The sequence below is a fragment of the Mercenaria mercenaria genome, chromosome 18, assembly GCF_021730395.1.
Source record: "Mercenaria mercenaria strain notata chromosome 18, MADL_Memer_1, whole genome shotgun sequence".
Lineage (NCBI taxonomy): Eukaryota > Metazoa > Mollusca > Bivalvia > Venerida > Veneridae > Mercenaria > Mercenaria mercenaria.
Window position 1 is genome coordinate 24,225,603 of NC_069378.1, and position 27,526 is coordinate 24,253,128.

The 27,526-nt window shown below is 35.5% G+C and overlaps 1 protein-coding gene across 1 annotated transcript in view; it reads left to right on the forward strand.

The window, feature by feature from the left end:
- Nucleotides 1-7,538: 7,538 nt before the first annotated feature.
- Nucleotides 7,539-27,526, forward strand: part of LOC128550860 (pre-mRNA-splicing factor CWC22 homolog) — a 55,670-nt gene continuing 35,682 nt past the window's right edge. Inside the window, exons 1-8 of the mRNA XM_053530785.1 lie at nucleotides 7,539-7,665; nucleotides 12,646-14,356; nucleotides 15,424-15,569; nucleotides 17,594-17,764; nucleotides 18,183-18,311; nucleotides 20,568-20,661; nucleotides 22,437-22,565; nucleotides 26,424-26,559. Coding sequence (XP_053386760.1) covers nucleotides 7,658-7,665; nucleotides 12,646-14,356; nucleotides 15,424-15,569; nucleotides 17,594-17,764; nucleotides 18,183-18,311; nucleotides 20,568-20,661; nucleotides 22,437-22,565; nucleotides 26,424-26,559 — 2,524 coding nt within the window. The 5' untranslated portion in view covers nucleotides 7,539-7,657. The remainder of the gene's footprint in view (nucleotides 7,666-12,645; nucleotides 14,357-15,423; nucleotides 15,570-17,593; nucleotides 17,765-18,182; nucleotides 18,312-20,567; nucleotides 20,662-22,436; nucleotides 22,566-26,423; nucleotides 26,560-27,526) is intronic.

Here is a 27,526-nt window from a genome sequence, read left to right on the forward strand (position 1 = left end):
GTTTATGCTTAGACGAATAATTACAGCAGTAGTTTGATGAAGATTCATCAAGTGGTTCATGAGAAGAGGTCATTAAAAGTGTTTATATTTTTAGCTAAATTGGTCCCTATCCCCATTTGTAACAAAATAACAGGAGACCTTACGATATTGTTACACATCGAGTTTGATAACAAGAGGGTCATGATGGCCCTAGGTCGCTCACCTGAGAAACACACCATAATAAACCATAACAGTGTAAACGTAGACCTAGTGATTGCATGGAAAAAAATATCCTGACCAAGTATCATTAAAATTGGAGCAAACACAAGTATTGCTTTTATTTGACCTAGTGACCTAGTTTTTGATCCCAGATGATCCATATTCAAACTTGACCTAGATTTCATCAAGGAAATCACTCTGACCAAATTTCATAAAGATCAATTGAAAAATACAGCCTCTATTGCATACACAAGGTTTTTCTTTGATTTGACCTAGTGACCTAGTTTTTAACCACAGATGACCAATAACCAAACTCTACCTAGATTTTATCAATGCAATAATTCTGACCAAATTTCATAAAGATCAATTGAAAAATACAGCCTCTATTGCATACACAAGGGTTTTCTTTGATTTGACCTAGTGACCTAGTTTTTGACCCCAGATTACCTATTTTCGACCTCTGCCTAGATTCCATCAAGATTATCATTCTGACCAAAATTCATGAAGATTACTTGAAAAATACAGCATCTATCGCATACACAAGGTTTTTCTTTGATTTGACCTAGTGACCTAGTTTTTGACCCAAGATGACCCATTTTCGAACTCTGCCTAGATTTCATCAGGGTAATCATTCTGACCAAAATTCATGAAGTTTAATTGAAAAATACAGCCTCTATTGCATACAGAAGGTTTTTCTTTGATTTGACCTATTGACCTAATTTTGATCCAAGATGACCCATATTCAAATTTGACCAAGATTTTATCAAGGCAATCATTCTGACTGAATTTCATGAAGATCACAAGGTTTTTCTTTGATTTGACCTAGTGACCTAATTTTGATCCAAGATGACCCATATTCAAACTTGACCAAGATTTTATCAAGGCAATCATTCTGACTGAATTTCATGAAGATCAATTGAAAAATATAGCCTCTATCGCATACACAAGGTTTTTCTTTGATTTGACCTAATGACCTACTTTTTGACCCCAGATGACCCATATTCGAAGTTGACCTAGATTTTATCAAGGCAATATTTCTGACCAAATTTCATAAAGATCAATTGAAAAATACAGCCTCTATTGCATACACAAGGTTTTTCTTTAATTTGATCTAGTCACCTAGTTTTTGACCCCAGATGACCCATTTTCAAACTTGGCCTTGATTTCATCAAGGTTATCATTCTGACCAAACTTCATGAAGATTACTTGAAAAATACAGCATCTATCGCATACACAAGGTTTTTCTTTGATTTGACCTAGTGACCTAGTTTTTGACCCAAGATGACCCATTTTCGAATTCGGTCTAGATTTCATCAGGTTAATCATTCTGACCAAAATTCATAAAGATTAATTGAAAAATACAGCCTCTATCGCATACACAAGGTTTTTCTTTGATTTGACCTAGTGACCTAGTTTTTGACCCCAGATGACCCATTTTCGAATTCGGCCTCGATTTCATTAATGTAATCATTCTGACCAAACTTCATGAAGATCAGTTGAAAAATACAGCCTCTATTGCATACACAAGTGAAATGTTGATGGACAGACGACAGACAGACGCCGGACATCGAGTGATCAGAAAAACTCACCTGAGCATTGCTCAGGTGAGCTAAAAATCCATTACATTTTAGTGGTTAATGCGAGGAAAGGCATATCTACTTTTAGCTATAGTGGTCCCTAATAGGGCCCAAGTTCCTATATAAATAAATTTGGAAGAGGACCTTATAATGATGCTCCAGATCAATTTTGACAAAGATCCATCAAGCTGTTCATGAGATGCTGCCTAAAGGCATTTCTAAATTTAGCTCTAGCAGCCCCTAAAAGGGGTCAAATGTCCCAACTGAACAAAGTGGGCTGCGGGCCTAATAGAGATGCTACAAATCAAGTTTGATGAGAATACATGAGAAAAAAACCAATTAAAGGATTTTTTATTTTTAGCTTTAGCAGCCCCTAAAATAGGTAAACTGATCCCGCTTTAACAAATGCATATTCGCTATTCATGAATCTTTGGACAATGACGTCACACCTATAACAAAAGTGAAGGTCAAGGGACACAAACAACTGTAATTATTTCAATATTTCTGTTTCGTAAGCAAAGTTTGGCCGTAGTCATATCACGTAGATAAACTGTATGCAGCGTACCTTCATTTCAATGTAATGAGATTCAGTCATTATATAGCATATACATAATAAAACAGATTTCAACTGAGTTCAATATTTGCATACCATACTAAAGAAAAATATTCATATATAATAAATCAGATAAATAATTTATAAAAAATATATCAAAGCGAACAAGTACTCATTTTAATATGCAGTCTGAATAAGTCACAAAAGCAAGAAATATTTTCATATACAGACGACAATTGTAACAAGGAAAATCTTTTAAAAAAACACGTCTCTACATAGAAGACTCTTATCACGCCCTTATTTATGTGATACGCAGACCATATTCAGCTCTTTCTTTAATTTGATATATGTTGGTATTTGAACAGGTTTTTATCATATTTATTAAACTTACTTATCATTTTGAGATATATCAATATTCTTGCTAAATATACTGAGCGAAAGTTAGCTTTAAAACTGTGAACAGCGTCGTTTAGGATAAACGCTTTGTCTACATTTCACTCAGCGTAGCACAATCAGCAGAGTGAAACAAATTGACACTCTCGTCCAATCAGGCAGAGTGTTGCATAAATCTTTCATTTTGATAAATTATCTATAATGCGTTATCAAGTAGTTTGATTTGCACCCTGAAGTCACGTGGCATGTATAAACTTCCAAGTATCATATCTTTGGGAGAATAGGTTTCTAACAAAACAATGAAACACTCGCAACTGATAAACTTGGCTGGTAAAGATTTTTAACAAACAAAGTCTAAGACGGTCGAAAATAGGTGGTGGTCAGAAATAGGTTGTTTGGGATATACAAAACTTGTACTGATTGTAGATGCTGCTAGAAATTTACAGCAGACTTTCTAGCATACTAACGTCAAATTTACATATCATTTCACAGCGTTTTGTTGGTAATGAGATTGTAGGCATGGGTATATATAATAAAAGTTTAGATTGAGTGAAAAATGGGGGGAGTGGGAGGGTGCGTTTTACAAATGTTTAAATTTTGCATCTAAATTTTCAACATACGTGGTCAATTTTTAAAATTGCTTGAGAATCTCCTCACTGATAATAACATTATCCATTAAAGAACATTCCGCAAATGCCTCCTGTGCAAGGTATTTGAAAAAATATAAGGTTTTTAAATTCCTTTTCAACATTGTAACTTGGTCCCGAAAAAATATCTTTATGCAGCACGTTTGATGACGTTTGTGGTGGCTATGTAAAAAGGTAATTTCCATTATCTGCAAAATTATCAATTAAAAATATAAAAATATTTGTTTGTTTTGTCCTTGTGTGTTTACTTTGTGTGTATGTGTGTGTGTGAGCACGCGCGCGCGTCCGCGTGCTGGGTTTACGTTTGGGGAGGCTGTGTTGCTTTCCCTGTTGGATATTCATCCTTGTTTTTACACCTTTTATGGTTTACATAAAAATGACCAGAAATTTTAGATACAGAGCTAAAATAGCATTGGAATCCTTTTTGATCAGCAATGACATTTATGAACCACAACCAGGAAAATATTAGGATGGTCAATAAAAATTTAGGACCGTTTGTTTCAGTTATGTAATGGTAGGCAGTTAACCTAACCAGTTTTCCTTGATTCTGTACCAGTACAAACCTGTTCTCCGCAAGTAACTGCCAACTTCCCCACAAGAATCAGAGGTGGGGGATGAATAATGTGTGACACTATGTCTATTATCATATCGTCACGAAGAACAAAAGCCTCGCCCGAGGACCGAACACACGACCCCGCGAACTGTAGACCTGCCCTCTCCTTATTGAGCTAAGCGGGGGTGGTGATGGAGGGGGGGTTAAAAATTAGGATCGATATTATTTTGGTCATATAGCGGCAATTCCAGCTTTCGGTGGTGAATGAGAGACCAGGTGCCCATCCGAGCATTGTTTTAGGCATAGACCGCCACATGGCCACAGACCCTTCGTAAGTCAGCTACAGAAGGACATAACTAAAGCTGTTAAAATGTGCAGCGAATAGCAACAGTAATGCTGGGCAATCCTAATCAATTTAAGTCTGTGTAAGATCAAAATGTTTGGGAATTGTCATCTTCAGAGTATATTTTTTATTAATAATATTGATAAACAGTAGCTTAGAAAGGATTACTTTGAACTTAGGTTCGTAGGCCCTTGACAATATTGTTATTGCACAAACACTAAACATATTGAAGGCTAGATTGAGAAAAAAAAACCCAAAAACATTGCATGTGTGGATCCAAATAAGTACTAGTATAATGCCAAATGGAAGCAACCGATTAAATGGACAGGGAATAAACTCAGAATGTTAAGTGCTCACATGTAAATAGTTTTAAATGTTTGACAGTAGAAAAACTCTACAACAGTTACTCTACAAAAGTTGTGAGAAAAAAAACTGTAAAACATATTGAGAAGACTTGCAATAATTAAAATAAGTGACGTGAACCAGTGCTCGGCGTTTGATACTTTTATTTATAAACAAAGCTTTACACGTCACAACACACGCTGGTAGATAACAAAAAATAAATTTTTCAAGAAGTAACGCTGATAGGGGTATCGTCGGACATGGGGGTATCAAAGGACAGTCCAATATTATTTGTGGCAGTTGTGTTGTATTGATTGCTCTCCGGCGTAATTATAAACTACAACAAAAGCTTAACGAAAATATTACATAATTTGTACAAATCAAATCACCTATATAAAATTTTCTGGTAAAATTAATAACGCTCCTAGAAAATATTTAAAGTAAATCATACAAATATTAAGATTAAACCAAGTACGATGATGTGATTGAAAGGTTTGTTATCACTTTGTTACAAATTATATGCGCATATATTAGGTCTAGAACTGACTAAAGAGTAACAAATATTTACTAACACGACCCGAGTTATTTCTCTATCAGCCAAAATGCTGTTTATTGTTTATAAGTCGCAACTGTAATGTCCTTGCGCCGCGCTAAAAAGGAAAACCACTCAAGACGGGCAACTATTTTGTGATATCTTCGATGATGTAGATGATAATCCTTGAAAATATGTTAGAATGGAAATAAAATATCTCAAACAGTGATTTAATTGCTCTTGAATAAAATCATTGTCGTTCAAATGTGTATAATCATATCACGAAGATGTAATTCCTTTGCATCTGAACTCCAAACAATGATTTTATTCAAGGAAAAATCACTGTTTGAGATATATTATTTCTAAATTTAAAAATATTTATAAAAGCTGCACTGGTAATGTTGAGATTTTTTATATAATTATACATTTAAACTAATTTCATAAGAAAACGACATTTTGTAAATACATGTAGAATAGCAATTAAGCCTAACACATTTTAAAACTACGGAAATGCCTGACAAGGGTGTCACGAAGTACAAAAAGATAAGCTATAAAAATATTTTCAGGAAAAGTAAAGAGATTTATAAAAACAATTTGCATAGTTCATCTAAGGTGTACTTCCCAACAATCAATTCTGATTATGACTGGGATATGCTTGTCTGGGACAGACTGTTAAAAGATGAGCAAACTCATTAGGTGCAAAGTTAAAAAGAACGATAAGATAAGATAAGATAAGATAAGATAGATAGATAAGATAAGATAAGATAAGATAAGATAAGATAAGATAAGATAAGATAAGATAATCTTTATTTAACGTCGGTTTTAACAAACATTTTAACAATAGCTAATACAAGCTATTTTCCGACAAAACAAGACTATCATTTAACAAACAAACAAACAATCTATATAGGGAAAGAAAGTAAAATTATAAGCGTAAGATTCTAGTTAAAAAGCATTAGCACATTCATAAAAAATCATAGATTGGAAATAACTGTCTATGTACAGAACATATTAAGAGATGAGAGGACAATACTAATCAAGACCAATGGTCTAAAAACAGATTAAAAGGAAACAAAGAATTAAGAGCTGACAGTGTAAAAAAGACACAAGTGTGTACTGGTTAAAAATGTCTTAATACAGGTATCACCTCAAATCAGATTTGCTGTGAACTGATTAGCACTCTTCCCTCATACAAACATAAAAGATTAAATAAGCTGAACTAAAGCAAAACTTACAACTACCGTTATCTGTATTAAAAGATCAATCAGAAAATATAAATAAGATAAATGAAAATATTTTTGCAAGTATATGTATCAGTAGCAGCAATTCTGATGCATACTTAGTCACATGGCATAAAACTGCAAATTAAAAGGTGGGAAAAACAACACAACAACAAAAGTTTGCACAATACAAAATAAGGGCAGCAAGCAATAGCTTAGAACTAGAATAAACATAAATGATAGGCAAATGATTACCAAAAGAAGCAAACAAGCAGCATGAAATAATATGAAACGCAACTGAATAAGAAAAAGCACAACATATACTAAGCAACTATAAGCACATTGAGCATTTGCATTTGAAACCACTCCATGTCTGTACGAGTCTCCTGAACTCGCCAAAATCTGTTGTCGTTCTTAGCTCATTCGGTAGACTATTCCAGACCTGGGTGGCCTCAAACCTAAAGCTTTTCTTACCATATGTTTCTGTTTTAATTATTGGTACATCAAGTGTATTAACGTTCCTGGAAGAATAATTTGATGAATTAACAGTTATAAGTTCCTGTACATATTTTGGTGATATACTATGTAGGCATTTAAATACTTCAATAGCTATTTGTCTTAATCTACACAGATACAGATTAGATGGTCACAGTTGCCAGCCTCTACGTGAATAGAATCAAACTGGGGCCGGACTATATATGTAGCGGAAGACCATTCCAAGAACAGATTGTTCTTGTGGAAAAGGAGTTAGAGTTGTATATTGCGTATTCTAACTTTCTAACTCCTTTTTTTCCCAAGAACAATTCGTTCTTGGAATGGGCTCCCCTACATGTTTGTGTGATAAGTTGTTGTATGGGTTGGTATGGGTTGAAAGGAAAGACGCAAAACGGTAATTATAACAAATAAAGGATAACACCCACAAGGTTTCTAAAAAAACTCCTGTGTGTAATATCTAACTTACTTTTCCCAGTCTTGAATAGAAGACATGTTTAAGTATCTTTCATCAAGATAGTTATTGGACAATTCGTTTAATATGTCTCGTATTTCATTTGCAACTTTAGAATTATTTTTGTGCGTAAAGGTAAGTCATACCCCAATACTGCATGCGCACTTTTCCGTTTCTGTATATTTGTTTTCTTTGGGGCTTTTATTTGCTCTTTTTGTTTTATTTATTCCGTTTGGTTGATAAGTCTGTCTGTTCGCCGAGAAAAAAAAAACCGAGTGGGAAAAACGTTGTAAATTTGTCAATAAAAGCGGAGTTAAAAGAACGACATTCCGAAAAAAACATTGTCCTGAGTGATGCCAAGGTTTTATGCCTATTACTTCCGTTCTTTCCGTGACATAAAATAATGAACATCACCTTGATTTCCTCAATTTTACCCGTTCGGATTTTAACGAATTTGTGTCAGCTCTTTCACCCATTTCGTTTCGTTCCCAAGTCTTTTCCTCCAATGACTGTTCACTGCCATCATTTTGGGACACTTCCAGTTAAGCGGTCCCCGGTTGGAAGTACGTCATGATGTCGCGTTACTTTGGGGGCTGCTGCCCCTACACCCCTGCTTTTTCCATTGGCAGTGGCTACGATTACGGTACCGTAATCCTAGCCTCCTGTTCTAGGATTACGGGAGTTCCATCTTCCAAGACAACCCTATGGGAATAGGCTAGGATTACTGAAGTATTTAAGAGGCATCAAATTTATGTTAGGGCATGCATAAATGACATTATAAACTTACTCATTTCACTGAATATTTCGTGCTATTGATCGGCCGTTTTGGGTTAGTATAATCTTAATGGAGGTGAGCGGAAATATTATAGAATTATCTATGTTTCGTATATACCTGCATTTTTTTCATCAAGTCAACACAAATGGTCTTTAATAACATACAATATGGTTATAAATCATAAAATTCAAAGTATAGAAATATTTTTTTTTAATCTAACTTTGACACTCATATTTCTAATATATTTCCGCGCGCCGCCATTAAGATTTTACTAACCCAAAATGGCGGATAGAAAACACGAAATAATAAGGCAGGCATGAAAAATTAAGTGAAATAAGTAAGTTACAACATCATTTATGCGTGTCCTAACATATACTTTATGCCTCTTAAAATACTTCCGTAATCCTAGCCTATCCTCCTAGGGTTGTCTAGGAATACGGAACTTCCGTAATCCTAGAACCGGAGGTTCCTATGATAAACATATGACATGTCCTTTCCGATCATGTTAGGCCCTTTCCGATCAGCGCGGTTTATGCCATGACTCGTAATTTGTCTATAAATTATGTAAAATTATGTAAAAATATAAAATAGATTTTTTTTTGTTATAATTTATTTTCTTTTTTAATGCAAAAATGAAATAAGAAAAAATAATTCCTTAATTTCTAATAATAAACATATGGCAGGCCTTTTCCGAACATGTTAGGCCCTTTCCGATCAAATACCATGGAAAGGGCCCTTTCCGGTATCTAGTCATGCCCGTAAATCACATAAAAACTACCGTATTTTGGTGTGTATAGGTCGCGGTAATGTATAGTTCGCATCTAATTTTTGCTCTGGAAATGGTCGGAAAATTAAAGTTCTAGCGTATTAGTCGCAGTTAAATTTCGGATTTTTTCCCCAGCAATATTTAATATTTACCGGCAAAAAAGTTATGGCGGCGGCCATATTGATGCCGCGGACTGAATTATTATCGAAACCTGATTGGTGGAAATCGGACAGTGTTATTTTCGATCCCAACCGTTTCGTACCAACAGTAGTATCGGTAACAGACTACATCAAAGAAAAGCGGCTTTTTGACACTAATTGGCAGCAGACGGTTTGCGTTTACATTCTGTAATTATGCAAGTTTAAATGTGAATTGTTTGCACAGCAATTATAACACCTTTCCGCGTCATGTAATTAACCGCGTTCTTTTGATTCTGAGATTAACAAAATATCTCTTTTTGGATTTTTTTTCTTTTATTTAAAAATCAAAAGTAAAAAAATATCTTTTAAGTTTTTTAATACGCTAAGAATTAGTATAAACAATGTTTGGAATGGATGACGGATCTGTCCGGATTTTATCCAACCCGGAGTACATGTCAATGGCGTCCAGTAAAACGAAAGTAGAAACAAACGTAATTGAAATTGCAAAAACATCTTTGAATTAAAGTAATTCGTAATTTTAATAGTCTGTATGGGTTATTTACGATATATTTTATTGAAAGTAACCGCTATTGGTTGAAACGCCGCCGATATTGATATTTTTTATCCATTTTGTTCGTTCGTAACAGATGCACGTAATTTTGCGAGAGCTGCGGTCAGAAAATTGGCCCGAAAAAAAACTCTGCTGGCAATGTTCTGTCGTATAGGTCGCAGGAACTTTTTCAGGCAGCAAAATGGGTAGAAAAAAGTGCGACCTATACACACCAAAATACGGTATATAAAATAATTATTTATTCATTCGTATATCTATTACCGGACAGCTAGAAAATCCCCCGAGGATTTGCTAGTCGTCCAGTAACCGGACGGCTAGAACGCAGGCTAGGAATCGGACGGCTAGACACTTCCGTGTTTTTTTGAAAGCTGTAAAACATCCACTGTGATTTGTTAATTGTGAAGTTTTGATTTTCCTAATAAGAAATTATTTTCAGTGCAAGACACTTTACAGAATCTAAATCGGACCAAAATTGATAACTGAATAGTTATTTGTGTAAAAGTGTACCATTGTTTTAAGTTTTGAGTTTTTCACGTATTATTTTTAAGAGAAAGACAAACAAATTAAAAGTAATAGATTTGTAAATAAATTACTGTCACTGGGTGTATAAAGCATATAACTTCAAATATCTACAGTTAACAGTACTACATAAAAAGCCTGAATATTTTCTACGAATATATTCAAAATGTTACATTTTTTGTATAGTCCGTAGGCCCATAATTACAAGTAGTGGCAAAGAAACATTTGTAGTAACTTAATAATAAAAATCGTTGTTTTAGTTTCAGGCAGTAACTAGCATTTATCACTAAGAATAATTTGGAGCAACAACTTCTTCTTGTCTATTCTACATGAAAAAAACATTTACGGACTATACAGTATAGTCCGTAGGCCCCCAAATTCTAATTTTTTGATAAACTGATCAATAAAGTTTAGTTGTTATAAGTGTGGAAAATTGACAGAATAGTTTAAGGTTTAAACACACTCAGCATCTGAAGCATCTTGGTACACAAAAGTCAGTAATGTAGAAATTGGTGTGTGCACTACAATGAAACTGACAGTAGTCCTTCAGGCCAATAAGTGTGCAGTCACCAAAAACTTAGAATATAGATTGTTGGCTTTAATATAAGAAGTACAGCTAATTATCTACATTAATTAAACAGAAAATGTTTTATGCTTAATGTTAAATTTGATGATATAGTACTTAAAAATTTATAGAGGTAACTGGACCTACGGGCTGTACAAAAAATTGTTAAAATGATATCCTTTATATACAAACATTTATTTTCAGAGGAAATTAAATCTAATTAATGTAACTATAAAACCTACACCAAGAAATGATAATAAAAAGGCTGAGCCTAAAAATAGTGCTAGTGAAAGCAAATCTGACAATGTTGGTAAGAAATGCAGGCGCATGCGTACATACCTGTTTGTAGATCAAGACTTTCAAGAGAAAATGTGTTCCAAAGACCATGAAAGGAAAGGCATACAGAGCCAAATTTTAGTAAATGATGAGATAAAGAATGGGAACAGAAAATAAGAGGCACAGTAGATGAATTTTCTATAAATTTCAGTAAACAAAATAGATCTACTGGTGCTTTATAACATTCTAAAAAACTCACGTATTTTGTCATTTGTACAGTAGTGTTTGTGGAATAGTTATTCTGCTTTCTAGAAATGATTCGAATGTTGCAAAACATTTAAATGCCATGTTTGTATACGTATAATTAAGTATTCAGCTTTTAGATCTGCATGTCGAAGTTCTTTTTTCTTGCGAATAAATTCCCATTCATCAGTAATGTTGTATTTCTGAGTTTAAACATTTAGGAATTATTTTTCCATTGATAGAAAGGAAATATAATGTTCAATTATTTAATTTATTTTTCATAAGATTTTTTTTTAGTTCTTTTTAAAACTTCACAAGTTACATAAATGTAAATAAGTTATTATGAGTTATAAGGCAAGCTGTTATTTTCTAATTATGTATAGTCCGTAGGCCTGTTTACATTTTGGAAAAAAAACCAAAATTTCCTTGATGGCACATATAAGTTCTATTATAAAGTTTGGATTTGTTTATTCATAAAACTTGTTATTTACAAAAGATTGTACCATTTTAGCACTGTCATTATATGCAATTTCAGTGAATGTTACTGTTTCTAAACTGAAAAGTTTGTGTTAAAAATTAATAAAGTTGGTTTAAAGGTTTCAAGTGATCTCGGTGTGTTTTACTAAATAAGTGCAAATAGCTACTCACTTATTAGCAAACCATAAAGTGCTTTTACTTCTGAAATAAAATTAGTTTGTGCTCTCTTCAGGGTACAATGACATGTACTTGTATAGTCCGTAGGCCCTATATAATGCACTGTCAGAGACTTGTCTTGCAACATCATAACCAGATATCAACCTGAAACTTCAGATTTAACAAGCTGTGAATTTCTCAAAAGTCTGAGAATTGAATTAAACAAATTTCAACACACATTTTCACTGCAATGCTAATGTCAGTCATCAAGTTCATTTCTGTTTTGATACCTCCTCCAGTTTTTGAAAAAAATATTTGTAAGCTAGAAGTGAAAATTTTTATTAAACCAATTGATGATCAATGACTGGAACTGAAATAAAATACAAGCAGCTGCATTTTTAGTTAATATGCGTATAAGAGATGACATACATAGCCTGTCAAAACACAAGGTATGCCTTATACTATGCCAAATTCCATGCCTAAAGTATGCCAAAATGCTCCGGTTACATTTTTTTCAGGGGAGCATGCCCCTGGACCCCCCTAGAAGTGCCCTATTTGAATCCTAGCTAGAGCACTGACAGTTTTGCACACCGATCTTAAAACTGACTTTTAGTAACCATGAATGTGACCCACTGACCTACTTTCTTAATATCTTACTTTTTAGCATCAGTTTAACATTTGAAACATGTAGCTCATATTACTCAGGTGAGCAATCCAGGGTCGTCATGACCCTCTTGTTAAATTAATGTATTCACTACAATGTAGCATCAATTGGTTACTTCCCAAATTTTTAAAGGAAATTTTATAGGTATTTGTTAGATGTTAATGGGAGCTATGTTTCATATTGTTTCAGAAAGAGACATGATACGTCATCAGAAGATTCAGATAGCAGTGAGGAAGAAGTGAGGTCCGACAGAAGGGATCGTCGATCTCTGCAGGGAACTGATCATGGCAATCAACAGTATGCCAGTCCTCAGAAAAGGTCCAGGGGCAACCAGAATGCTCGAAAACGAATGGACTCGGAACGAGATTCTAGTCCAGACAGTGCTGTAAATAGGGGTAGAGAACATCAGTATTCATCTGATTCAGATACAAGTCCAGTAAAGCGATCTGTTGTCTCTAAAGTGGAGAAGGCAAATGCTCCTGGAAGGGTACGTGATTCCAGGGAATTTGATAACAGAAATAGAGGCAGAGGAGATGACAGGAGAAATTTCAGGGGTGCAAATCAAGGTCAGAGGTCGAATCGCAGGGATGATTCTCAAAATTCATTTGGGAGAAGGAACGAAATGATCTCACCAGATGGAAGGCAAAGAAGAGTTTCTACTTCTCCAGACAGACAGCGATTAGGTAATCGGTTGCCAAGGAGACAGGAAAGATCAAATAGGTCACTAAGCCAGGAAAGAAATGATTTCAGAATTGAAACAAGAAGTTCATTTTCTCCCGATAGAAATGCAAGATTTGGTCAAAGAAGAAATGATAATCAGGGTATTGGCAGAGGGCAGAAATCACCAGGTAGGGGTCAGGGTTGGAGAGACCAGCCAGTAAGGGGTAGATTTGAAGACAACAGAGGTCAGGGTTATAGAAATGTTCAACAATCAAGGTCATTTGACAGACAGGATAGAGGTCAAGATAGAAATAAACAAAATAGGGGAAGATCTCGGTCCCCAGTGAGAAATAGGACTAGAAATGATTCAGATGTTAGCTTTGAAAAACGAACAATTTCTCCAGAAGAATTAAGATCAAATAAAGGTCAAAGGCGACAAAAGTCTGTTTCCCCAGCAAGGTCAAATAGGGATTTAAGAGCAGGTGTGTCAGTTTCACCTGTAAGGTCAAACAGGGGTCAGAGATCAATATCACCAGAAAGATCGGAGAGAGTAAATAAACAAGGCAAGGCATTGGAAAAGAAGAAAAACACCCCCGTTAATTCGCCCTTGAAATCTAAGGCCAGAAGTGGAAATAAAGCAAAGAAGGTAAAAGAAAACCAAAGTGTTGAGAGAAGTGTAATAGATTCAGATGAGGAAATTGAGAAGTCCTCACAGACCTCTAAAAAAAGTAAAAAGAAGAAGAAAAAAGAAATTGCAAAAGATGACTCACTAGAAAGAAGTTTTGAACGTAGTAAACAGCTCCTGGAAGAAAGTTCACATTCCAAAGATTTCGACATTCCTGAGCCTGATGATTCCGTTCAGGAGCTCAGTCCTTTAAAGGGTCGTAAAAAGTTGAAATCAAAACGGCAACGAGAATATTCAGAGTCGGAGCAAGAGATAATGTCGAAAAAGAGTAAAAAGGCAAAAAATGTGGTGGATAGTGGAAAAAATGTAAATAAAAAAGCTCAAAAGAAGTCGAAGAAGAGAGTTTCAACTTCAAGGTCTCCCAGTCCTGATGAAAGATCATATGACAGGTTGAGGTCAAGGTCATCAGATAAAAACAGGTCAAGGTCATCAGAAAGATCATTTGGAAGGAATCACGACATGGCTCAGTTTGAAAGTGAACCAGAAAGCGGAGAAATAACTGACAGTGAGGAGGAGGCAGAACAAGCAAGGCAATCCATGAAAAGCCTGATCAATGTAAGTAAATCATCCAAGGCCTTTTTAGTAGTCAATTGCTAATGTTGCCAAGCAAGATGAATTCTTTAGCCTGCTGATGGCAAGAGGTTTTGCCTTTGCAGCCAGTGCAGACCAAGATCAGCATGCACATCCGTGCAGCCTAATCATGGTCTGCACTGTTGGCTATTCTGTCAGTAAATCTTCAATGAACACCTCTTTGAATAATAAGTGGTACTGCCCAAACTGAATGATGGACCAGTCCATTTTAGAAATTAAGCAAGGTGAAGGTTAAAGAAGTGAGAAATAAGTTAGATTCACAAGTTTTAACAAAATGTGGTAGCAGTAATAGCAAAATTAACATTAATTTTAATCGGAATTGATTTGAGTGAACCAAAGGAATGTATAATTGCAATCAAAATCATATTGCTGCCTTAATACACATGATGGAAGAACAAGAGTATCACCCTGTTTTCAAAAGTGAATTATTCAAATTAAAGGTATTAAAACTGAGATGAAAGTCATATTTTGAAAACAGATGGTTTTTATATGAAATTGTCCAGTATGTATTATTAATATTTTTGTCACTAAATTTGTTTCACTAAATTTGTTTCTTAAAGCAATTGCCCTCAATCCCAGTTGGGGTCCTGCTCAGATTGCCTTGTGTGGATGCTATCCAGCTGGTTTTCAAAAGGTTGGAGGTTCTACCAGAGGGTAAGATAGGGGGTCTTCATCCACTGGACTGTAGGGGGCCTACATGGCCGAGTGGTTAAGGTTGCTGACTTCAGATCACTTGCCCCTCACCGATATGGGTTTGAGCCTCTCTCGGGGCGTTGAATACTTCTTGAGGAAGGTCGATGGTTCACCCAGGAGCCTGCCTGTGATGAAATAATGCACAGAGGTGCACCTGGGGTCTTCCTTCACCATCAAAGCTGGAAAGTCGCCATTATGACCTATGATTGTGTTGGTGCAACATTAAACCCAACAAAAACAAAAAAATCCACTGGACAGTCATCGTATGACCTTAAGATCATGACCTAGAACCCAGCTAAGTTACTATATTGATAATTAACTGTTAAATTGAATTACAGAAGCCTGTAGGAGAGGAGGACCAACAGAGCATGGAAGACGAGAGGTATCTAAATCAGAAAAAGAAAGCTTCAAAACTGAAAGAAAGGGATGGTTCAGAGAAAAAAGAAGGAAGGAAAGAACATGGGAAAGAAAGAGGAAATAAAAGGTACATAGAATAGCTCAGACATGTGTGAGGCTGATGATATCAGTTTAGATGTATTGGATTGAGATTTTTGATGTGAATTATCAGAAAAAAGTCCACCATGTTTGATAAGCTGGAAGTAATGCCGTAAAGTAATTTATCTGGAAATTGCAGATTAAAGCCTGGAATCGGGGAACAGAAATAAAAATCATTTTACAAATTTATGGTAACTGTTGAGTAAAAGTATTACAACAGCAACATTACTGACATGTTAAGTAATTAAAAAAGAAGCTTTCCAATCCTGAGGTCGGGTGGTTCGATCCCCGGCAGCTACTCGGGAATTTTCAGAAACGCTTTTCAGTGTTTCCCACCCAACTAAAGGTGTACTGGTCAGGAACCCAGGCAATCCTTGCATGTATCAGTGCTATACACTGGGCACGTTAAAGAACCAGGCTGTCTATTCGCAACGAGCTAGGCTAAGTTAGCCGGACAAGCCTGTATCTGATTTCTGATCTCTCTGTCGTGGGGGCTTTGTCTCACTCTGTCCCTCTGGTCAGATCGCTCTGTGTCTGTGCTAGTAGATGAATTTATGCGCCCTGTGGGGCTGCATTTGAACTATGTAAAGCGCCTTTGAACGTGAAATTGATCATGAAAAGGGCGCTATATAAATCTGGTATAATAATAATGATAATAATAATATCAAAGCCAGCCTGACAAGCGGGAGTCTTTTTAATCATGGGCAAATATCTCAAAAACAAGCACACAGAACTTCACATTTTATCACCATATTATAGGCCAAACGTTTATTTACAATTGAGAAGTTTTATTAAAATCTACATTGTAGCTAAGTTTCTATTCACGAAAATGTGTGATTTTCCTATAGACCCCCATTATGAAAACTTTTGTGAGGTTAGTTTTTTAGCTCACCAGAGCTCAGAGTGTGCTATTGTGACCGGTCATTGTCTGGCGTGCGTCAGTAGGCCAGATCAACTCTGGTGAGCAATATAGGGCCATCATGGCCCTCTTGTTTTCAAACCAGTTTAGCAAAAATTCAAGCACACGACCCTATAGATCTTTTTTATTTGCAGAATTTTCTAAGTATATTCTGAAGTTTTGTTTGTTTGTTTTTTGTTTGTTTTGGGTTTAACGCCGTTTTTCAACAGTATTTCAGTTATGTAACGGCGGGCAGTTAACCTAACCAGTGTTCCTGGATTCTGTACTAGTACAAACCTGTTCTCCGCAAGTAACTGCCAACTTCCCCACATGAATCAGAGCTGAAGTTTTGAAAAATCAGTGTTTAATCAAATTTTACATTGTACAAAAAAAAATGAACCGAAAGTGCAGAACTACCTTAAGACGTTTAATTAATTATTATGCCTGTAGGTACTTTACATGTGATACGGATATAATGCTATTTTTTACTTGTGGACATCTTACTCTATGGATATTCTAACTATACAGTTGAATATGTAAACTAAATTCCCTGTTAACCAAATGGCTTTACTTTACAAATATAAAAAAAAAACATGTAAGTTTTGCAATAAGGAAAATGCTGATTCATGAATCAATAGTTTGATTAATGTGTTAATATGTTACACTTATTTTGTTTTTTAACATTTGGGAATATTTAATGTATCTTTAAGTTGTTAAATCCACAAATAAATGTCCTTGTGTTATAGGCATTTTTGCCAAAACCGCAAAATTGTATGCTCACGAAATCAAATATTTTCACAGTATTTAGTATTGAGGTCATTATAAAACCTTATTAGACATTATACTGAAAATATACCTTTAGCCTGCTAAATTTCTAAAATGGAATGGTCCGTCATTCAATTTGGACAGTACCATTTATTATTCGAAGGGGTGTTCAATGAAAATTTATTGACTGAATAGCGAACAGTGCAGACCATGATCAGACTGCTTGGATGTGCAGGCTGATCTTTGTCTGCACTGGTCGCAAAGACAGAATCACTTGCCGGCAACATGCTAAAGGTAACTTAGGTTAAGAATTCTTTCCTTTTGAGTTTAATTTGTGTCACTAATTCCAGGAAAGCTGAAGAAACCAAGGAGCCAGAGCCGACGCCTGAACCAGAAGTTGCTACCAAGAAGCCCAAACCTGCAGCTGTAGGTGTTGAAGCCTTAACTGGGAGAACTGGCGGGGCGTACATACCTCCTGCACGTCTCAGGGCCATGCAGGCTAAAATCACTGATAAATCAAGGTAATGTATTCATCAGACCTACAAAGTTCAAACATACACAAAAGTAAAAATATATAATGGGTCTGAGACTGTACAGACAATGAGCTATTTAAATGTTAAGACAGTACTTATTTAAAGAACACAAGAAATGAAAAATTAGGGATTATTGAAGGATCTATACCAGTTTTTGTAGATCTTTCATTATCTGCACTGTAACTGAAAACTGCTTGCTTTAACAAATATACTATGACGCCCGATGTTTATGTTTTAACATAAATTAGGTGCCACTTCTGAAATAATTGTACTTCTTAGACGTTGTTCTCATTACAAAACAAGGACAGTGTTTAGAGACAGATCTGGGAGTTGCTGTGGTGGTGTACATAAGGGCTTATGTTATGTTATTTCTGGTATATCATATAATTGACATTTTTGTTTACAGTGTGGAGTTTCAACGTATATCTTGGGAAGCCCTTAAAAAAAGTATAAATGGTTTGGTGAACAAGGTGAACGTGGGAAATATAGAAAACATTGTTCGGGAATTGTTTCAGGAAAATATTGTCAGGGGACGGTAAGTTATTTCTTCTGTTTCATAAATGGTCGCAGGGGTCTAGCTAGGTCCAAATTTTTGGGAGAAGTCACTTCTCCCTCAAGCTGATTTAGGGAGAAGTGGGGAGACTTTAGGGAGAAGAGGGAAGACTTTTTCTACCGCAATATGATGTTGAGTGATTCAAAAGGTGGCTGTAAATTTTCTTGTTTCTTGATAAAAAACATTGATGTGATCATTCATTTTCTTAGTTAGATTATTTCCCATACAGTGGTAATCCTTTCGTTACAAAATTCTGAAAAAAAGTAGTTTTCAAAATTCAAGCCGATGCTGTAAATGTAACCTGCCGAATTTTGGTTATATCTTATATGAAGTGTTTATTATTAACACCGAGCAAAGAAGTAGAAGTGTATTTATTTTTATAGCTCTTTGCACCGAGTCATTCACCGAGGAATGTCAGTATCTCACTCAAATTATAAAACTGAAAGTAAAATGTGTAAACTAGAAATACATATTCAAATAAATTCATCGATGGAGGTCAATTTAACGTAGTTAATACATTACATGTCGTTCTTTTATCATAGATTACAAATCTTTGTGTACCATATTCCAATTAATGGCATGGTTAATCAGCAGTTTCTTTAATAAAACATTGTGTTGTTTGTTTTTTTTTGCACTCGAACATGTTGACAATTAACGCGAAGTGTCAAAGACATAAACGCGGCACTGATTGGCTCAACACAATAGACTCTGGTGTACCGGATAATTTGATTCGCTTTCACACTTCTCGGGAAAATCTCGCAAGTACCTGTGGTAGGCGGAGCTTAAATTATGCTACCGGCGTGTGTTTGTGTATTCGACACTCATTTATGATACCGTGCAAATTGTCAACAGTCCGGGTAGCAGTAATTAGCGAGTGCGGAAATCAAAGAAAATCGGGCGACTTGCATTTCGCTTTGAGGTTAGATTTGAGCGAAGTTTGAAGTTCTAGAGCGCCTATTTCGCTCAAGTCGCCCACTCGCGAGAGCCCTGGGTCGAATTGATTAGTAAGCAGGTACTATTTTAAGTTTATGAATAAAATAACTTATTTATTGCCCTTTCTATTAGAAAGAACACGGCCACAGTTAATATATTTCTATTATATTTAAAACATGTCAAACTTCTAAAGAAGTTGGATCTGAATGCATTAAAGTTTGAATTAAAATATTACAGTTTTGTTAATCAGTTTTAGAGCAAAGAATGAAAAAAAATCCAAGATTATGGTATATACCTTGATCGTAGTTTCGTGTTAACTTCTGTGTTGAAAATGTCTACAAATGTTACAACGTAAAAAATTTTTACACATCATAATTCATGGGAAATGGTCAGACCTAGATAAATCCAGCAGTGAGTTTATACTACAGCCTGGCTGTTATCAGCTGTCACCCAATGGTGTACCTATCGAGTATCCAGGAGGTAAAATCAGATTATATTCAAACAGGCAACAAAAACTTTATTCTTTGGACGATCCTAGAAGTTCATTTTTTTCAGGAATGGGAGAACCATTACCATTAGGAAGAGCACTTCTGTCAACTTTTACATGCATCTGTCTGTAGATTTTTGTCAAATTGTGTCAAACCTCTGATGTTGTAGTACTGTTGAATCCCTTTTATACTTTTCCTCCAGCCTTTAAATTTTATCGGTTTTACATACTCTTAAATTAAATTAAATATGAGATACCATTTATGCATAACAGAATGGTATTATACATGTAGGTCTATATGTTTATAGTTAAGTGAACAAGTATGGTACCTTTACACATTTAACTCTTACGCTGAACACAATTGATTCTGCCTTTGCGACCAGTGCAGATCATGATCAGCCTGCACAGTCATGTAGTCTGATCATGATCTGCACTGTTCGCCATTCGGTCAGTAACTTTTTGGTATGTACCCCTTTTGACAGTTAATGGTGCTGTCCAAATTGACAGATGGACAAGTTTATTATAGAAATTTAGCAGGGTAATGGTTAACAGGTTGTATTGTATTGCAACAGAACCAGTGGAAGATGAGGTAACAACACGTAACACACTGGGCAATTTGAACATTTTCTTTAATTAAAAAACTGATTTCTTATAAAAGACCTTCTCCAGGTTTAAGACAATTTCAAAAACATAGGCCTAATGTATAAAAAAAATGCCTGACTCTTTTTCAAACGGTTTCTATAAATAGTAACATTACTATATTTAGAACTGTATTGGCGTATTGCCAGAATCTGTTGATTCATTGTATTATATTTCAGTGGATTGATGGCACGATCTATTATACAGGCTCAAGCAGCCTCTCCTACCTTCACACACGTATATGCTGCACTGGTAGCTATTGTAAACACAAAGGTATGTACAAAACATTTTGTGTATGTGAAACTTTTTGTTTTTAGAAAATCCGCATGAAACCTAGACAAAACTGAAAAGATAGTATTTTACAGGGTTAGCATGCATTCCCCAGACCAATGATATAATATTGATACAAGTAAGGTTGACTGAGTGAGATTGAAGTAAAAGCTGATAACAATGTCTTCAGGCAAAATACTGGAAAAGGACATAATTTTGCTCGGTCAAAATTTCGCGAATTTGAAATTTTGAGTGTGTTCGCGAGGTTTAATATTCGCGAAATTGTAAAAATGGTATCATACTTAAATTTGAATTATGCTAATGGTGAATATTTACGCGAGGATTAATTTTCGTGAGATGTAGGCGTTCACGAATATAGCAAAAATTAAACCTTCGCGAAAATTTCTGCTTTTACAGTAGGCTGACATAGAATTTTTCTCATGAGAATGGTTGCACAGGGAGAGAGCTAAAAAAATTTAATCTGTAAACAGTTCTGCTACATGAACTTTCTTATTGTTCTGTGTTACATATACTAAGTACAGATATTAACCCTTATCATGCTGGACACGACTGATTCTGCCTTTGCGACCAGTGTAGATCATGATCAGCCTGCACATCCATGCAGTCTGAGTCTGATCATGATCTACTGTTCGCCATTCAGTCAATATATTTTTGGTAAGCACCCCTTTTAACAGTTTACTGGTACTGTCCAAATTATAAGAGGGACAAGTTCATTATAAAAATTTAGCATGGTAAGGGTTAAAAAAGATATTATGTACTAACAATAATTGCATTTACATTCCTTAGCACAGGTAACATTTAATTTACATTCCTTTATAAATTAAATACAACAAGCACTTGCAAAAATATTTAAGTATGGAACTTTGCAATTTTTAGAATTTCTTCTGTAAAGAATTTATTAAAAGTCTTGGAAGTTACAACATTTTGGCTTATATGCACTCTTGGAGGAATTCATTTCTATAATGTTAATATTGTAGTGTAACAGTGATTTTATTACTTCAAAGGTTCTTTCATTAATTTAGTACAAAATTTTGTTCAAAGAAGTTTTACAGTTTTTACTGCAATTTTTAAATTTTCAAATATTTAAAGGTAAGTATTCAATATGGCATTATAAAGTTTAGACTTCTTGAAATCAGCCCTTTTTTTGTAAATTTGGGGAAGGGTACCAGGTCCCTTTTGGAGGGGAAATTTACGTCGCGAAATCATTGTTTGGAGGAATATATTTGCTGAAAAGTTGTTAAAATCAGGACTGAAAATCAAAATTAATTTCATTTTTTTTGCATGGGGAATTTTTGGCCAAGGTGGGGAAAAAAGTATACTTTTTAGATTGGGGAATGGGGCCGAATTTCGGCCCTAAAATCAGCATAAAAAAAGGCCTGGAAATTTTAAGATTATTTTGCTGTCAGCAGTATTTGTGATTTAATGTAATATTAATATTTCAAGTTGAAATTATCATCATGCATTAAATTACAAATTCTTCACTAAAATACAGAGTCACTTTCATATTTACAATTGAGTTCAAATGAAAAATGACTGATTATGAAAACTGATGATGAGTTTTTTGTGGAAATATTGTTGAATTTTCAATGTACCTGTATATAGAAATCAGTCTATATTGAAGCAGTGATAAATATTTCTCACGGTAATTTTGAGTGCAAGATTCTATTTTTCTTTTGCGCTCTTGAAATATATAGTGAACCTGAACAACCATTTGCACAGTATAAAATTTAAATGATATATGTGTTTGACTACTTTAGTTTCCACAAAATGGAGAGCTGGTATTACGGCGACTGATTATACAGTTTCGTCGTGGATACAAGAGGAATGACAAGAGTATCTGCTTGTCAGCAACAAGATTCATCGCCCATCTCGTCAACCAACAAGTGGTTAGTACTTGAATCATTATATGAAGCATTTTTAAACAATATTGAAATAAAAATATGGTCAGTTTGTATGGAATTATGTCTCCCCCTCCCTCTGGGGGAGACATATTGTTTTTGCCCTGTCCGTCCGTACGTCACACTTCATTTCCGAACAATAACTGGAGAACCATTTGACCTAGAACCTTCAAACTTCATAGGCTTGTAGGGCGGCTGGAGTAGACGACCTCTATTGTTTTTGGGGTCACTCTGTCAAAGTTCAAGGTCACAGGGGCCTGAACATTGAAAACCATTTCCGATCAATAACTAGAGAACCACTCGACCCAGAATGTTGAAACCTAATAGGATGATTGGTCATGAAGAGTAGATGACCCCTATTGATTTTGTGGTCACTCCGTCAAAGGTCAAGGTCACAGGGGCCTGAACATTGAAAACCATTTCAGATCAATAACTAGAGAACCGCTTGACCCAGAATGTTGAAACTTCATATGATGATTGATCATGAAGAGTAGATGACCCTATTGTTTTGGGGGGTCAATCCGTCAAAGGTCAAGGTCACAGGGACCTGAACTTTGAAAACCATTTCCGATCAATAACTAGAGAACCGTTTGACCCAGAATGTTGAAACTTAATAGAACCCTATTGTTTTTGGGGTCACTCCGTCAAAGGTCAAGGTCACAGGGGCCTGAACATTGAAAACCATTTCCGATCAATAACTAGAGAACCACTTGACCCAGAATGTTGAAACTTCATATGATGATTGGTCATGAAGAGTAGATGACCCTATTGTTTTGGGGGGTCAATCCGTCAAAGGTCAAGGTCACAGGGGCCTGAACTTTGAAAACCATTTCCGATCAATAACTAGAGAACCGTTTGACCCAGAATGTTGAAACTTAATAGAATGATTGGTCATGAAGAGTAGATGACCCCTATTGATTTTGGGGTCACTGCGTCAAAGGTCAGGTTCACAGGGGCCTGAATATTGAAAACCATTTTCGATCAATAAATAGAGAACCACTTGACCCAGAATGTTGAAACTTAATAGAAAGATTGTTCATGAAGAGTAGATGACCCTATGATTTAGGTCACTCTGTCAAAGGTCAAGGTCACAGGGCCTTAATATTGAAAACCATTTCTGATCAATAACTAGAGAACCACTTGACCCAGATTTGAACTTAATAGGATGATTGGTAATGAAGAGTAGATGACCCCTATTTTTTTGGGGTCACTCCGTCAAAGGTCAAGGTCACAGGGGCCTGAACATTGAAAACCATTTCCGATCAATAACTAGAGAACCACTTGGGGTCACTCTGTCAAAGGTCAAGGTCACAGGGGACTTAACATTGAAAACCATTTCCGCTCAATAACTAGAGAACCACTTGACCTAGAATGTTGAAACTTAATAGGATGATTGGTAATGAAGAGTAGATGACCCCTATTGTTTTTGGGGTCACTCCGTCAAAGGTCAAGGTCACAGGGGCCTGAACATTGAAAACCATTTCCGATAATAACTAGAGAACCACTTGACCCAGAATGTTGAAACTTAATAGAATGATTGGATGGTAATGAAGAGTAGATGACCCCTATTGTTTTTGGGGTCACTCCGTCAAAGGTCAAGGTCACAGGGGCCTGAACATTGAAAACCATTTCCGATAATAACTAGAGAACCACTTGACCCAGAATGTTGAAACTTCAAAGGATGATTGGTCATGTAGAGTAGATGATCCCTATTGATTTTTGGGTCAGTCTATTAAAGGTCAAGGTCACAAGGGCCTGGTCATGTAAAATCATTTCTGGAGAATAACTTGAGAACCACTTGACCCAGAATGTTGAAACTTAAGAGGATGATTGGTAATGAAGAGTAGATGACCCCTATTGTTTTTGGGGTCACTCCATCAAAGGTCAAGGTCACAGGGGCCTGAACATTGAAAACCATTTCCGATCAATAACTAGAGAATCACTTGACCCAGAATGTTGAAACTTCATAGGATGATTGGTCATGTAAAGTAGATGATCCCTATTGATTTTGGGGTCAGTCTATTAAAGGTCAAGGTCACAAGGGCCTGGTCATGTAAAATCATTTCTGGAGAATAACTTGAGAACCACTTGACCTAGAATGTTGAAACTTAATAGGATGATTGGACATGCAGAGTAGATGACCCCTTTTTATTTTGAGGTCACTTGATCAAAGGTCAAGGTCACAGGAGCCTGAACAGTGACTTGAAAACCACTAGGCCAATAGTGTTGAAATTTAGCGGGATGACTGGACATGCCAAGTAGGTGATCCCTATTGCAGCCAACCATCAGTGTCTCTTTGACTTTTGCTCCTGACCCCTATTGACTTCTTGCCTATAGGACTTTGCATTGGGGGAGACATGTGTTTTTTTACAAAAGCAATTTCTAGTGTTTTTTTTTTTGTGGTATGGAGATTTCATAAGGAACATATTGTAAAGAGTGAAAATATATTGGTGTTAGATAATTATTCTGTTAACACTAACATTTTGACTAAAAGAGATACAAAAAAATGTAAAGAAACTACTTTCACTATTCTCACTTAGCACTGTAAGGTAGGGAGAACATGCTGTTAAGATGATCATCGTATAAAAGTTTTTATACCAAGAAGATAAAAGTGTATGGAATAGGCACTTCATTTACATTTCTTTGAAAATAGTATCAACAGTTAACAGTCAACAAAAGCTATCTAATCATAGGATTAGATTTGTTCATAAAAATGAACATGAGTGTAGTAGATCTTTTCATGAAGATTTATCAACTACATGTGTAGTTCAGATTTGTTTATGAAAATGTACCAAGTCACTGGATATAGATTTGTTCATGAAAATGTATCCAGTACATGGTTGATTGGTTCATGAAAAGGTATCCAGTACATGGTTGATTGGTTCTTGAAAAAGTATCAAGTCACTGGATATAGGTTTGTTCATGAAAAGGTCTCCAGTGCAGGGTAGATTGGTTCATAAAAATGTGCCAAGTGACGGGATAAAGATTTGTTCTTGAAAAAGTGTCCAGTACGGTTGATTTGTTCATGAAAATGTATCAAGTGCAGTGTAGATTTGTTCATGAAAATGTATCAAGTACAGTGTAGATTTGGTCATGAAAATGTATCAAGTACAGTGTAGATTTGTTTATGAAAATGTTTCAAGTGCAGTGTAGATTTGTTCATGAAAATGTATCAAGTGCAGTGTAGATTTGTTCATGAAAATGTATCAAGTACAGTGTAGATTTGTTCATGAAAATGTATCAAATACAGTGTAGATTTGTTTATGAAAATGTATCAAGTACAGTGTAGATTTGTTCATGAAAATGTATCAAGTGTAGTGTAGATTTGTTTATGAAAATGTATCAAGTGTAGTGTAGATTTGTTCATGAAAATGTATCAAGTGCAGTGTAGATTTGTTCATGAAAACATACCCAGTACAGTGTAGATGTGATCAAGCACAATGTAGATTTGTTCAACACAGAACCTGATATTTTATTAACGAAGTTTAAGTTTTACAGTTCGTGAGGATTCAGTCCATTTATACAGATTTATGAAAAATATTGACTTTTAATGTCCGTTCCACAGTTCTGATAGTCAAGCATTATGTCCTTTCCAGCTGGCCAGCTTAAAGTTTACTCAGATTTAACATTGATGACTTTTCCAAGGAAAATGTAAATACATTGTTTTAAATGCAAGTATGTTTGTTATGTACTGAATGCAAGTTATTAACTAATAGTGGTAATTAATGAAGTTTAGAACGATTCAGCATGAAAATGTGCTGCATGATTGTCCACTACTCTACATATATTTACAAAACAGAACATTTTATGCTCATAATTTATCTATATTTTTCCTATACACTGCAGGCTCATGAGATTTTAGCACTGGAAGTACTTACACTTCTCCTAGAAACTCCTTCAGATGATTCAGTCGAGGTAGCCATAGGATTCTTGAAGGAATGCGGCCAAAAACTGACGGAAGTCTCACCTAGAGGAATCAATGGTATAGTGGTCAACATTTCATGATCAGTTTTAACTCTGCTATGTTGTAATGATAGGTTACACAAGTGAGTTTAAGGCTGATTTGTGAAACATTTTAATGAAGATTTTCAGCATAGATCAATCCACAAGATAAACTGCAGACTTGACTGGTTGGTGTGGGTTTAACAGACTCACCAGACTGGTTTTGTTTGCAAAAATGGAACACAGGAAAGCTCGACTGGTCCAAGTAGGCTTTACAGCCTCAAAGGACTGTTTGAGCTGGCATAGGAACGTGATGTGTGCAGTCTTTGATAGGTGGTAAAAGTATGTCAACTTAGCGTGGTTATAGGGAAAACACCATGCTTTGTTGATACATTGGACATCAGAACAGATTTGAAGAATCCGTAGAGGTCTGGAACAGATCTGCTTACGATCACAGGTCATCTCTCTATGATTGTTCTTGCGGACAATCCGGAGTTAAGAGACAGATCAAGAAGTGGGAAGTTGCTGGAATTTACATGTTGCTCTTAGGGCTAGTGACCAGTTTACTGGCTACCGGGGCAATCACACTCTAAAGAGATTGGAAAAATCAACTTTTCAACTTGATATCTCGATAAGTACATGTACATGTATGGTGCTATTTTCACTCTTATCTGAACAAAGTAAGTATTGTCTGGGTTAAAGAATACCACAAATATATACTGACTTTTTAATTATAACAGTTTTAGACTATATTGAAATATTGAACCTTTGCATTGGAGCCATTTGATGTGTGGAACAGTTATGTAAGCAGCAGTGTCATGTATATGGATCTGGTTTTATGTTAAAGACCAAGGTCAGATTCCGTGCTTTGGCAGTGTGGGAAATAATGTTTTTTCTTCTTCGTTTTACTATGTCTGTATCTGTATACTCAAATACTTTAACCTTTAGCCTGCTGGCGGCAAGTGGACATGCAGGCTTATTATGGTCTGCACTGTTCGCTATTCAGT